Below are 15,687 nucleotides of genomic sequence, written 5' to 3'. Positions count from 1 at the left end.
ATATTATGTAAAAATATGTATATACAAGATGACATACCAAATCAAGCTAAAAAGAAACATATTTTTTTTAATTTGATAAAAACTTTGCATATATCTTTGGTTTGTATATCTCTGTATATTATTGACTGCCAATCAATTAAGTCGATAAATTATTAACTTTGCTCACATAACATATATATAAAATGTACAATTTCCTTTTCGTTTCGACAGCACTAATTTAACGTACGAAATGCTTAAATAGAGACGCGTTACGCGTTATTAATCAAATATAACGCGTTTAACCAAAATGGATGTACATAATTTCATAGAGATGCCTCTTGTGGTGCGTTTGCAGGACTCGCTTCGCTGAAAAGACGAGAAAGCTGAGAGAATGGAAATTTCGATTGGCATTTTCGCCGATGGACAGGGGAAAACAAGAGTTCTGGCGTGTAGAAAGTGTATATTTCATTGTAATTGTACGAATTATCTTAATTTATTATAATTTATAGGTAAAATAATCGATCATGTAAGTATGTTTTACGAATTAATTCGTATGTTCATGGCACAGAGTTTGTCGTTAAAATCAGAAATCGGGCGAAAGGCAGAAAAACCTCCCTAACTTTATATCTGTTCAAATACAATTCTTTTCATTTCGGTCGTCTCTTGATTGTCTTTTGTTAAAAGATCCTTTTTTAGACATATATTTCGTGTTCATATCGTAGATCAATCACAAATTCAGATTATCATATCATTTAGATCGGAATCAGCGCTACTCAGTTATATACACGAAAGACTGTAAGGATCTTCCAATGGCAAATAGGATTGATTCTTTTATGTAACGTCGGAACGGAAATTTATCAACAAACAATTGACCGACCGACAAAGCAGCTTCATAGACTGATTAAATTATCTACCTCAACGAATCAAATCGTATTAATATCCTTCATGTACTATAATTGTCAACTTAGAACATCAATAAGAACAGTGTTACTGTAAGTTAATACGCGTAAAGTATATATTGTACCTATGTCTTCAATCATGTAATATAACTCTGCCAAGGTAATAATGTTATTTATTTAATGTAGTATTTAGTATCCGATAATTGCAGCGACATGTACTTTTTGTCGTAGTACACATATACATGATATACGATATTGATGGTACCAATGAAAAGTATTGTAACTACGAAAATTATTTATCTAAAATTATTTATTTAATAATTTCTTTCCTGAAAATATTTTATTTATATCTATTACAATATAGAAATAAAATATTAAATACAAAACTATAGATTCATTGAAGATTGAAGGATAAAAAACATAATATATTTACTTTTATCTTTCTTCAACGAAGGATTTAATTTGTAACCGTACTCACGAGCACTAAAAAAAACCTCAAAATTAATCGTTAATTAATTATTCAATTAAAGTGTTGATAAAATCATAACTAAATGCTTAAACTTATATCTAAAAATGTGATTACTTTTCATTGATGTGATCGATATACCAATGTTAAAAATTATTCGAGATTTTATTTATTTTTGTTTTTTTTTTTTAAATTGTGACCCCGTCTATGCGAATGCGATCAGAATAATCGAGATTTCATGGTTCAAAGCTTTTACTTACATCCACATATACTGTAACATGTAATATTATCTTTTAAAAAGCATGACATTGTAAATAAATTGTATATCTGTTCTATTGAGTTCTTGATGGATTATTTATTCGTATTCCCGCATTTGAATCCCGCACAAACCAATAATAATAGTATAATCATCTTTAAAAATGTGTTAAAAAGAAGATGTTATAAAGATTTTTTCTTATTGAAATATTAATCGAGTTAAGTTCTACAAACAGAATGTACAAAAACATATATATTGTATTATATATGTATATATACACACAACACAGCATTAGCCAAAAATATTAGGCACCTTATTAACCATCATTTAAAGTTTTAGCTTAAAAATTGTTTTATGGCATTTACAGTAAATTCTTTTAAGAACCCTTTAAATTTATGTATAATGTTAGTAACCAGTAGATAACAATATAGATAAAAGAATTCCTGACAAATGAAAAAATATAGATGCCTAATATTTTTGGTCAAAGCTGTATATTGCACTATATATTACAAGCCAAGTGGAGCCTACACAAATGCGACTTGTAACATAGTCGCGATCGCGTCCAATCCCAATAAAATGTAGTTCTACCATAAAATACTCTAAAATGTTATCGGTAAATCGCGATCTGTAGCCTCGATCTATATGTAACGATTAATCTGTTTGCTCTCACGACGCGTACCCTCCTGACATGCAGTGTCCCCTGTGCACGATGCACGAGGGCGATAATTCAATGTAGAAACTGAATCCGTTCTCCCAACCTCCACCGATCGGTCGGTTGGATTCGCATCCATTGCCAGCTCTCCCTCGAAACTATATATTCCGCGACGGCGTATGCAGGAAATGGTATTTAACTGGCCAGGCCGGGTCCGACCCCGAGTGTACGCACGTAGCCGATAGTCAATGTGATGGAGAAGCGGACGTAGGGAAGAGAGAAGGAAAACGAATGAGTACTGGTCCCTCCTCATGTCCAATTGACGCGTCCGAGGAAGTGACGGAAGGATGGAAGCGCAATGTACTTGAACGTCCCATAAGCGGGTTCTACATTAGACTACTCCTGTTACCGGTAGTAGTTCGTTCGACTGCCTATCGTTCAGTCGTCGGGTTGTCAGCCGAAGATCACTGCGCCATTAGCAGTGGTCCATCTGAATTCGTTTTCCATACGATTCCCATTCTGTGTGTTCCGAAGTTTCTCGATGTGACGATAATGTTTGACCTGATCGAGAGATTCTCTTACTCGTGACAGAAGACAATCGAAAGAACCATTATTACCAAGCGCGGAAGATCATATGTATTTTTAAAACTGCACGCGTTTCATACAGGCGTTCACCAAGGCGAATCAGATCAATATTTGTTCATTGATAAAAAAAGTAATTAAAAACAAATTTTGTTATTAAGTTTTATAAACTCTTAATTTTTAAAACTTTGCTTGAATTTTATATAATAAAATAATACGTAAATAGTACTTCTTATTGTTGTTCAACAAAAAATCAAGGAGAGGAAATTATCCAATTCGCTCCGAAGCTAAGAAGCGAAACGAATAATCAGTTCACTAAAAATTGATTTAGCAAACTATATATACTGTAAAAATCATTATAATTTACATAAGTTTCAATATACTTTTTCGTTACAAAAGTCAATTCGTGATTTTTTTCGAGATTGTGATCATTTTATGAGACAAAATTTTTTCGTGCACTCGCGATCTCTGCGCTTGTACCGTCGATTAACTGGATCACACAATACAGAACTGTTGTTTATTGTTTCTGCACAGGAAGAGGAAGCGCGCGGAAGTACCTAACTAGCATGATAAAACAACTCGTTTGGAACAAAATTGACAACTGTCGACTGACCGTCTCCAAACTTATATTGATCCGATTCGCAACGGTTTATCCAGTAGGATAATTTTTCACTCACAGAGAAGACAGAATAAATTTTCAAAACGTAATGATGTTATCAATGACATAGATAAATCCGTGTGATAGCGAATTCCACTGCTGCTTGAATTTCAGTCGAAAATATAAAAATAAAATTCGATATATTTTCCTACAAAAATTTTCTTCTGTATCTTTTATTGTTTTTCTTACAATCCTTCAACTTTTACTGTGGAAAATATTCTTAGCTCTTCAAAAGAAAATTTATTTATGATTATTTAATGAAGATTTATAACGGCAACGTAGTTGTGTGAACAAGTTGTGAATTTCAGAAAACTTTGAGCTCTTTGAAGACTCTCGTATCCGTTATGCTCGAAGAAATCAGAAACTGTTTGATTAAAACACGAGTGCACAATATTTGCTGACATCGGAAGATCGGAGGCCGTATACAAAGAATTTTGGTTGAAATCTCATCATTTCAATCATGCTGAAAGGAATTGTTCTGCTGATTCTCCATGTCTTTTGTGACATTGGTGAGACTAAACTAACTATTGCGTTTCATTACACGGTTCTTTTTTGCACAATGTTTATTATTTTAGTAGAAATGCAAAATAACTATGTGTTTAAAGCAAGTGTTTTTAAACACTGTTTCTTAAATAAAATTTAAAGAAAAATTTAATATTATTAAAAGAGAAATTTAATATTATTATTATTAATATATAGAGGAAGTCACCGATACCGATATACCACTTTATTTTTAGTGTAATACTGTTAGCAATTTTGCAATAATTAAGTTTTTCGTAAGTTATGCAAAAATGAACGTCTGACAAAATGGGCTCCAAAATTGACACAGTAGGCAGTAATGCTACGTATTCCTATTCTTTTTCTTTTACAGGAATTATCTGTATAAAGTACCTATCAGTGAATGTATATAAGATTTTTCAGAATCATTTTACTTCGTTATAAAACATTTTTATTGAATTATATGCATATTTACTTTATGCTGTCCTGCAAGATGCAAATATGTAACGCGATTGTTTTTCTAGAGTTGTTCCATATATGCACGATTGCCTTCAGCTCCAATAGACTGATTTGACACTATATAAAGCAACATTATAAAAATTAAGTTAGCTCATGGTCTGTTTTACGGACAGGTATGGCGGTTTACGCTGCACCCCAATTTTAAATTAAAAATCGTATTATAAAAATACTCTCTCTCTAAGAGAAAAAATAATATAAATAAAACTTATTTCGGAAACTACAAGTATTTAAAATGACGTAATATTATCAATAATATAGTCACTATTATTTAAACCTCACAATTTGCAAAAGAAAATCGTAAGAATTTTATTTTCGCATTTGTAGAATTCGTTTTTAGTTGATTTGATATAGAAACAAGCCACAAACCTACGAATTATGAGTTTGTACTTCTTTAATTAGCTAAACAGATCATGATTTTATTAGTATTAATAAAGTGCAATAGTTAGTTTCTGAAAAATAAGGGGGTGTCACTTTAAGAGATCTATGTCAGTATCGGCGACTTTCCTCTAAATATATGAATAAAAAGCAAATATATTTTTACCTTATGGAATATTAATACATTAATTTTTATTCAAATACTGTTCAAAAAGTATGAAAAATGTAAAAAATATAAATATAAATCATATTGTTGATATTTATATAATTTTGCATTTCTCTATATTTCTTTATATTTGTATATACGTATTTACTCTTCAATTTCTCTCTCTCTCTCTCTCTCTCTCTCTCATCCACACAAAGAACTTATCTAATTCTTTTGATATTATACAGGATGTCCCACCTAATATGTGATCATCTCTTATATCTTTGTAGGATAAGGTCAAATAAAAAATATATTCAGATAAAAATTGTATGACCTGACGAGGCACATATAATCGATTTTATAAAAAATTTATTTTTCGTTATATATATGAAGATCATTGCCATTTTTTAAATAAAACAATTTTTTTTGCATAATATGATATCTTTAATTATTCTGCATATAGAACTTGAGGCAAAAATATCAATCAGTAGTTTACAAGATATTTTATACATTATTCTGGCACATTTTGACATAAAATATGAAATATCTCAAAAACTATTGATTTTTCGATATTTCTACCTTAATTGTACTTTTATACAGAATAATTAGAGAAACTATAATTTTACACACACAAAAAAGGTAGGTATATTATTATACTTAAAAAATGACTGTGACTTTCATCATAGTCATTATATGACCGTGAAAAATTAATTTAAAAAAAATCAATTATGCCATTATGTGTTCCCCATCAAGTTATACAACTTTTATTTAAATAAATTTTTGATTCCACTTTATTCTGCAAAAGATATGAGGGATGGTCACTTTAGGTAGAATACCCTGTATATACGTATAATGTATATGTGTGTATGTGTGGATGTGTGTGTATATTAAAAAAATATATACATTATTAGTAAAAAAGATATATGTATATCATTAATTGATATCATCTTTTAAATTATTTCATAATACTTAAATACAATTGTATGAGCGATACATACATTTAACATAAATCATAATGTTCCGATAAAATCAAAACAGAGACATTTTGTGATCTGGAAGGAGCAAAAATTATACTAGCTTGCGAAAAAATTATTTTAACATATTTAGCTATTTTTAATATTTGAATTATTTTTGCCTGCTGAACATGAATCTACTTTCCTGCTATCATGCCACAATTTTAAAATGATATCAAAGAAAACAACATTTTGAGAATTTTAATGACGTTGTAGCATTAGTAACAATTTTTTTCGAAATTTTATTTACACACAAAAGTATCAAGTTTTTGCTTTAAAATGTATTTAGTTTCGTTTCGATATGATTTTTCGTTTTCAGATGCAAGTTAAAAGTTGATATGTTCATGTGCTGTTAACAAAATATAGAAAAATTTACTGTCACTGTTACAACATTACGAAAATTCTCAAAATCGTCATTTTTAACATCTCACGTTATTATATATATATAAAGTTTGTTCAGACAACGTAAATGTAAATTAGCAAACTAGTGTTATTTCTTCTAACTTTTTTATAAAAATTTGAAATATAATTTGCTTCTCTCTCATCTTATATTTCTCAATTTATTTTCTTAATTTTACTTTCAGCATTGGCAGGGCAGTGCGGAAAAGTATGGGTCACGGTTTCCTCTTTGTGGAGACCAATCGTTGCCAGCGATAAGGTGGTCGATGCCGAATTAGAAGTAAATTGGGAATTCGATTGTCCGGCGGACACGAGATATTCAGATACTCAAATCAAGGTGTTCACTGCTGACCCGTTAGCGGCACATAGTAATAAATTTTGTTTGATTCTCTTATGTATCGTATTTCGCTACCAAAGGGGACGATTATAGAATCGAAAAACACGTACCTTTTATTTTATAATATTTATAAGTTAACTATTGTATTAAATATTATATCAAAAGTGTAATGTTTATCTTTATAATTTATTACAAAACACAAGACATATGCATGACAGCTTGTAATCATTGCATTATAAACTCGTTTTATTCAAAATTCTTATTTAGTTTTATGTGAGAAATTTTATTAACAAATCTAAGTAAGAATCTTAGTATAAAAAAAATCCTATTTTCAGTCATTTTGATTCTTACAAAATGCTATTAGTATCAATTATTAAATTACTTGTCAATTTAATATGTGATATTACTATATTCTAATTCTGTTTATGATTGCATTTCAAGATTTAAAACATTTCGGTTTGCGGAACTGAATATGGATATAAATTCACATCGAAATGTTATAATAAGTACACCAAGATCCGCTTTGACCGAAAATAGAATTTCTCTCACTTAATTAAATTTATTCTCATCGGTCCTATTTCATTAAAATTTATCAGCAAAGTTGATAAATATATAAGTTTGTTTTGCTTTCGAATTTCATTGATAGCTTAGTACAGATCACCAGCTTAAGCGCGTTGAAACGCTTTGAGTTCGTCGTTAAAACTTGTTGGCTAAGTCTCTCTTCCGCCTATCGCATTCAATTTGAAAACATTGATCCGCTCGGAATGAATCTCTCGATAGTTTTGAATCGTTTCCAATCCGATTTATCTTACAGAATGAATCATCGTGAAATCGAACGCATCCATCCCTTATCATATTTTCTCACCGTAAAGCTATTGAACTTTAGATACCAAAAAATTTGTTTACGCAACCACGAATCCTATTTGTTTCAGATAAAATGATTAAGCCTGAACTGATCCTGACTTCGTTACAACGTCCTCGGGGATACTACAGAACAAATATTACAGTCGGTCGTCCGACGTTACCAGGAGGATGGGACACGAAGGATGGAGCGACACTTCCAGGATCACATTGTCTCGATTATTATGCTATTCTTTACAAAGATGGTCATACGTTTTCCATGTCTTGCTTGCAAATTTGGCCGACTTGGATGTACGATTTAAGGTACTAGAATTTTGTACTTCCAAAGTTTTGAATTGAAATATCACTTTTTGTTTAAAAAATCATTTGTTTTTAAAATAATTTTTAAATAATATCCGGAAACACTGTTTAAATATTTTAAAACATTTATACGGAAAGACTAAATCAAACAATAAAAGTTGATATGTTCTTATACAGAACTTAATTAAAGTAATTACTTTCAGATAATGTATCTTTAATTTTAATTGGATAAAAATTACTGTAATTAAATTAGTTTCATTAGATTGTATCAATAATAAACTGTAATTAAATTACAGTTTGTTACTGATAAGATACGATATACTTGCGATAAGATATAATATATTTGCGATAAGATACAATATATTTGTAGTAATTATTTATTATTATTATAAATTTGACGGGCCGTACACAGAAAAGTTTTGTTGAATTAATTAGAATTCTGGTGGAAAATGAACGATCCAAAATTCTAATTAAATTTACAGAGATTTCTGGTTAAATCTATTAAAATTCTAATTGAAATAACTAACATTTAGTAGACTTAATCCGAAATCTAGTAGATTTAACAAAAATTCTGGATCGTTCATTTTCCAGAATTCCAGTTAATTCAACCAAACATTTTTTTCCGTGTAATAATCACACATAATTCTTTGTAGAAATTAACAGCTATTAATACACAAATAATGTTTGCTGTATTGTTAAAGAAGGGAAATCGGCATGCTTCCTATCGGCAGCCTGATGATACCTGGGACACATAATTCTGGTTGTTACAAACATGGTGATCTAACGCGTCGGGACGCCTTTCAGCGATACTTGTTGACACAAGATCGTGATGTTTGGACTCAGTTGGTGCATGGTATAAGGTATCTGGACATCAGAGTTGGATATTACCCATCAATACCAAATGGCACCGCACTTGACGAAGACGGGAATCATATAAATAGATTTTGGGTCAATCATGACGTCATCCGCATCACACCTCTTTCAGAGATTTTAAAGGATGTGAGGGATTTTCTGGATGTAGCGAGAGGTGAAGTTATCATTATGGATTTTCATAGGTGAGTAAAGTCTAATGCACAATTGAAAAACAGAGGCAATAGGAACAGGGAATAATAAATTTCAACCTATCAGAAACCGTATATCAGAATACACGATATTTTAGATGGAAATCTGTTATTTTCTGTTTCTCTATTGCCTGTACTTTTCAATTATGTTCCAAGCTTAACACGAAATAAATCGTTGTATAGTTTAAATTCACGCGCGAAAACATGCATACGTAGTAAATTGAATTCGTGTTAATGATCGTAAAATTCAAATAAATGGTCATCAAAGAAATTACGAGTAAATTGCGAAAACTAAAATATACAGTATGTCTATTTTGATTGATACACTGGAATAACATAAAAACAGCTACATTTACAAAAAAAGGTTTGAGATAAAAAGTACATAGCCAGAAGAGGAATAAATAAATCAATTTTCAAAAAATCGTTTTTTAAGGTCATAGTATAAAGATAATTTTTAATACAATTATATAATAACAATAATCATACAATTTTATTTTAAAAAATGACAATGATTTATATATGGTTTCGAAAAATTTATTTTTTTGAAAATTAATTCTATTATTATTTGTCCTCCTTCAGATCACGCAAATTTTATCTCAAATATTTTCTTGCAAATGTAGTTATTTTTATGTTATTTTAGTGTATATAATTAAAAATAGGACACGTTGTATAAAATAATTAAATTATTAATAATTATTAATAATCTTAATTAGCTGCTTATATTCATATTTATTAATATGTTAAAAAAGTAGAAAACGTTCCTCTGTTTTTATGCTTTTATTTTTTACTGTTTATTTTTTGTATGCTATATCCAGCTATACTTGCCGTATAAACGTTATTAATAATTATGCTTCATAAAATACTCAAAATTTGTAATAATTAATGTAAGAATTGACAAATAGATTTCCCGTGGGCTTCGAAGGTAGGCCAAACAGACATCGGAAACTGCAATCTATTTTACATCGAGAATTCGAAGGTTTAATCCTGAAACCAGACAGAGGGATTGAAGGTCTGGGACCGACATTAAATGACATTTGGGCTGGCGGAAAAAGATTAATCATTTGTTATGGTGACAAGCACACAGTAAACGGTAAAATATTTTTGTTATAATTTCTATTAATTTACGATTTTCAAATTTAATTAATTAAAATTCTTTGAAACTTTTCAGCTAATAAACGTTTATAACAATTTCGACTTAATCCTTTTTAATTTAGAATACGACTGGCTGTGGCCGCCTTTGACGCAAGTATGGGGCAATCAGCAAACTGTGGAAGGTTTGTTCGAATATTTGGATGAAGAGATTTTAGGATCAAAAAAACGCAGAAATAGTCAGAATCCATTATGGGCAGTAATGGCAGAATTAACGCCATTTCCATTAGATATTTTCTTTAATCTGTCTGGTGGGCTTCGGCAGATGGCTGATTCCGTTAATCGAAATCTCACTGTCAAGTTTCAAGAGGAATGGTGGAAAGAAACGAACATCGTCGCCACAGATTTTTTTCTTGGAAACGATTTGATCTGGGTATCAAGAATGTCAAATATTAAAAAAAGTAATATCGCGCAATGGCGTTTATAACTCATATATATAGAATTTTACTGATAAAATACTAAAATTTCTTGTTTCAAAAATGGAAAACAAATATTATTGCAAAATGGAACGACAGCTCATCACTTTTATCAATCTTAATAAAGATGAAATGGTATATATTAATATGAATTGATATAAAATTATTCAGTTGCACGAATTTCACAAAAAATGTAAAAAACACTAATTCATTCACTTATTGTACAATATTGTTGCAATAAAACTCTGTATAAGCAATAATAATACAATCTATTTAAATAACAATTTAATTTGTGAATTATTGGCAGATTGTAACGACAAATAAAAAGTTAAAAGTTTCATAAACATTAATATTATACCCTCTGTATATCAATTTTACAAATAAATGTTTCAAAATATTCCTGTTTGAATTTATTTAAATAACAAATACGTGTATTATTCAATATTTGTGAGAAAATTTTCTGCTCCATGGCATAGAATCGAATACAAATAAAATGATTGCAATACAAAATTATGACATGTTTATAATTAACGAAACATAAAAGTTCTTTCTAATGAAAGATCATAAATTCTTATAGGTATCTTATGTATAATCTGATTTTCTTTGATTACACAACACACATAAAAAATATGCCTTAGAAAAAAATTGTTTCTCGAAGGAAGGAGTAGAAAGGAATAGTTTCAAAACCTTAGATTAGAATTTCTTTTCAAAACTGTAGGCCTTCAAGATTTCAGATCTCTTTATCAAATGAAGCTATCTATTTTTATCGATATAATATTGCGGCTGATAGCAAATTATATCTTACGATCAATCTATGTACTTAATTTAAAGTAGTGCATGTCTCGCAACGTGAATGCTCACGTTTAAACCTTCCCGCCCGACTATACCTACGTATAAAATTACCTATCACCGTTTTATGCATTTGACTTGCTAATAACCCTCACCAGTTCAGACAAGCCTACATAGGCAGTAACGCGTCGGCTTTCCTCGTGGACGCCGAGTGAACGTTAAGCAGATAAGGACGATAAGGTCGCGTTGGAGAAATGGTAGCGAATGGGACTGCAGACGAGACGAAAGATGAGCTATGGTGGTCTATATATGCTTGGTGGTCGTGCGTGCTCGTGATAAAGATGATGTTGCTAACGTGGTACACCGGACGGATCCGAGTGAGAGAACAGGTAAAATTTTCGAACAGCCCTTTGTATCTCTTTTTATAGGTTAATTTACTTATCCGTCTTTCAACAATAAACGTTGTAAACAGATGATTACGCGTACAAAATAGAGCGATTGTGTTTTCATTTAATATTATATTTAATCAGAATACAGTCATTTTATTATTTATCATTCTTTTAATTACGATCGTGATTAATATCTTGCATGTGTGATGAGTAATTTTATATAACAGTAGGTGGGAAGACCGACAGGCAGTAAAAAATTTTATATAAGAGTAATTCAGATATATTAATACTCTTCAAAATTTTTATGTTATAGTTAAAAAACCAGCAGTTAATATTAATTGTTTTTTAAATATCTTACATTGTATATGTACTATATAAAGAAAATTTGATGTTAATTATAGCATTATCATTATACATAAACAAAGAAAATTGTAAAAATTTATAACAAATATATCATGCAGTTATTTTGTAAATATTGATGATTAAAACTGATTGAGATTTAACTAATCTTCTGCTTTTTTACGAATAAATATAGAAAAAAAGAATCATGCTAAAATCTAAGTCAATTTCGAATAATGATTACGGGAAAACTGTTATAAGATGATAACAATTAAATCTTCATAACTGGCAGTAAAACCAGTTATGCATGTATGCAATGAATTGACTCACCAATTGATAGTGTCTTCATTCAATATCACTACCAGTGTCATCTGGGTGCACATATTACCTAAACAAACATTAATTTTAGAACATTAATTTCTTTAAAATAGAGAATTATTTTAGTATCTCATATTATAATATTAATTTTATCATTTTTGCACATTATATACTACATTTATTCAAGTAAATACAAAATCAGAATTTCTTTATTAAAATAATCTTGAGTCGGCATTCATGGTTCGTTCTTATTTCAAAATCGTCTTAAGTGATGTCTTCAGATGCTATAGTTCTACGATTGATTTCATCATCTTAAGATTGTACTTAAAACTTTAAATATAAGAACAAAGCATAAATACCGGTCTTAATAATTTAAGTTAAGAATTTTGTTATTTATATATATTATAAAAGTCATTAATGCATTAAAAATATATGTACAAATAATTATTAAATCAATGTACTACAATAAAATATAATACCATATTAAATTTATAAAATATAAATAAATAGGCATAAATTTACCATTTATATAATTTCTTGTTAATTTTCTACATATATATTTGTACAGATTAATTTAATGTGCCAAATCTATTGTTTCATAATGTCAATAAAACAGAAAATAATGAAATATGCACACAACAATATCAAATGTCAAATTTATATTATTTATATTATTTAAGTGTATATACAATAAAATAAATGCATTTAGCTAGTCATCATAGTCTTCATTGCCTTGCTTTGGTTTCATTAATGTTTGTTTAAAGATGTTTTCTATATAACTATACTATGAGGAAATAGGTACTTCATTGCCCATTAATTAACGCTTATTTCGATTCAGCACTCCCAGCATTTTATGTTTGTGTGTGTTGGTATTTTATTTGTATGTGCACTTTCCAATCGTAAATGACGCGAAATTTATCGAGCGTGTAATAATTGTTTCTGATGGAAAATACACGTTAAAATACTTGGGACAATTAAATAATAATATTAGAGTAAACACAGAGTACAAATAAATGAAAATCAGAATCGCATGTATAAAATCGCATTAATTTGACATTATAACAAGTCGCATGATATTGTTTGACACTTTTTTTTTGGATTTGAAACCCAATGTCATGTGATTTATAAACTATCAATTGACAGCTTATTACTGTCACATATGTTGATTGTAAAAACTGTCTAACATTGTCTTAACAATATACTCGGCATCTTCATCGTTCAATAATAAATTATGAAAGATTATTTTAATTTCAAATTACAATGACATTTTTCCTTAAAAAAAATTAAAAAATAAAGTTCGTCTTAAATAAAAATCGGATATATATACCTATATTCAATTTTTATTTAAGAGAAACTTTATTTTTTATTTATTTTTTTTTTAATATACAGGGTGTCCCGTAATTCATCCGACAGTCTGCTCGTCGGCAGGTAGAGTGGGCTAAATTCAGTTAAAAAGTCCTCTACCATTTTTGCAATTCTTGCAATAGTTAACAAGATATTATTTACGAAAAATCGCTGAATATTGGTTTTCAATAATTTTTTACTCAAATACTATCAACTTTACAAACAGCAAGAAACAAAAATTGTTTATTTTCTTCTCATAAAGTTTTAAGAATTTTTTCAGAATTTTTTAATACCGTATTTTCTCATGTTCGTAAAAATAAGAAAATGCAGTATTAAAAAATTGATAAAAAATTCTGAACAAATTTTTAGAGTTCTATGAGAAGAAAATGAAAAATTTTTGTCTTTTGCTATTTTTCTGTAAAATTAATAATATTTCAGAAAAAATTATTGAAGATCAATACACGGCAATTTTTAGTAATTAATATCTTGTTAACTATTGCGAAAATTGCAAAATGGTAGAGGACTTTTCGACTCAGTTTAGTCCACTCTACCTGCCCACGAGCATTGTCGGATGAATTATGGCACACCTATGTATATACTTAAAGTTATATTCTTATATATTTTCTTTCAGAATTAAACAATAAAAGTTGAATAAATGAAATTTACATAAAATTTGAAACAATAAAAATATGAAAACTAAATTTATCGATTTAAATAAATTTGTAAATTGTTTTTTGCGTTTTCTGTTATAAGCAAATTAATTATTATTTGAGTTATTAAAAATGCATCTTTTAATTGAGCACTGGATTAAAATTGAATAATATATTCTACTCATTGGAGATAGTTAATAAATTTGTTAACTTGTAAAATATGCATAATTTTTGTTCCTATAAATATATGTGTATTACTGTGTTCAATAACTGCACAATTTCTCTATATTTTAATAAGCAAAAAAGACGAATAAAAACATTGTTTTTATAAACATCACATTACTGTTTAGTTACTTTTATAAAAAGAATTACATTGTTAAACGAAAGTAACATTATTTAATTTATTTAAATTGGATTGAAATCAATAATGCAATAAACTGTAGTTTATTGAGAGCTACAGTTAATTATTGTGCAAATTACAATTTACATTTTAAGATAATCACGATAAGATAATAACGAACGATCATATGCTTGATACTTACTAATATGTAATATTTTTATTTAAATATGAAATATACGAAAAATACGATGCGAAAAATGAATGTGCTGATTACCATTCTCGTAATATGATCGAAAACCATATAAGATCAAGTATTATCAAATATCAGCATAATTTAAGTTTGTAGAATGCATTATGTTAACTTTTCTTAATCTTATTTATTCAAAAATTGAAGTTATACCGATTCATTTTTTACATCAGTCATTCATTTAGCATTAAATAAATTAATATTATCAAGTGCGTAGCAACAATACATCTGAAATTTATATGCAACTTCCATTTAATGCTAAATATTATTTAATTCTATAAATATTCTGTTAGTGTATGTATAATGATAAATTATAAATTAATAAAAACTAATAAGTTTTTATAGACTCCTTTAATTAAAACAATTAATGAAACCATAAAAAATATATTACAGGCAATAGGAGTCGGCGCTGGTTATCAATTATCGCAATTTTTCTTAATATTAAAAATATAAACCTTAACTTTGAACGTTTCCACTCATGGTTTGAGTCTTCATTAGCAATCTTTCCCCCTAGCGCAACGATTGGAGTATTGCATGACAAAATGATATCTCCAACGTATTTCTTCTCAAAAATTGAACTGTTTACTGTTGTGAGTATGTGACTTACCTCACAATAGTAAACAGTTCAATTTTTGAGAAGAAATACGTTGGAGATATCATTTTGTCATGCAATACTCCAATCGTTGCGCTAGGGGGAAAGATTGCT

At 28.9% G+C, this 15,687-nt stretch overlaps 3 protein-coding genes across 4 annotated transcripts in view; 2 read left to right on the top strand and 1 right to left on the bottom strand.

Moving 5' to 3' along the window:
- Nucleotides 1-15,687, bottom strand: part of KaiR1D (Kainate-type ionotropic glutamate receptor subunit 1D) — a 441,399-nt gene that overhangs the window by 419,705 nt on the left and 6,007 nt on the right. The window contains exon 2 of the mRNA XM_018512220.1: nt 12,413-12,470. The gene's annotated coding sequence lies outside the window, so the exon portion shown is untranslated. The remainder of the gene's footprint in view (nt 1-12,412; nt 12,471-15,687) is intronic.
- LOC108764147 (uncharacterized) lies at nt 2,838-10,653 on the top strand. 2 transcript variants are annotated; one of them, XM_018512222.1, is made up of 7 exons: nt 2,838-2,967; nt 3,788-4,001; nt 6,627-6,809; nt 7,711-7,942; nt 8,641-8,994; nt 9,903-10,090; nt 10,215-10,653. In XM_018512222.1, exons 2-7 carry the CDS (start codon nt 3,953-3,955, stop codon nt 10,574-10,576), a joined length of 1,368 nt encoding a protein of 455 aa, XP_018367724.1. In that variant the 5' UTR covers nt 2,838-2,967; nt 3,788-3,952; the 3' UTR covers nt 10,577-10,653. The 2 variants fall into 2 exon arrangements, with proteins under 2 accessions (XP_018367724.1, XP_018367723.1); XM_018512221.1 differs by lacking the exon at nt 2,838-2,967 and having other exon boundaries at nt 3,736-4,001.
- LOC108764148 (prostaglandin E synthase) overlaps nt 11,408-15,687 on the top strand; it is a 5,403-nt gene continuing 1,123 nt past the window's right edge. Inside the window, exon 1 of the mRNA XM_018512223.1 lies at nt 11,408-11,743. Coding sequence (XP_018367725.1) covers nt 11,609-11,743 — 135 coding nt within the window. The 5' untranslated portion in view covers nt 11,408-11,608. The remainder of the gene's footprint in view (nt 11,744-15,687) is intronic.

This window comes from Trachymyrmex cornetzi, unplaced genomic scaffold (assembly GCF_001594075.2).
Source record: "Trachymyrmex cornetzi isolate Tcor2-1 unplaced genomic scaffold, Tcor1.1 scaffold396, whole genome shotgun sequence".
In the NCBI taxonomy this organism is placed as follows: Eukaryota; Metazoa; Arthropoda; class Insecta; order Hymenoptera; family Formicidae; genus Trachymyrmex; species Trachymyrmex cornetzi.
This window is presented reverse-complemented; position numbering and strand designations above follow the sequence as displayed.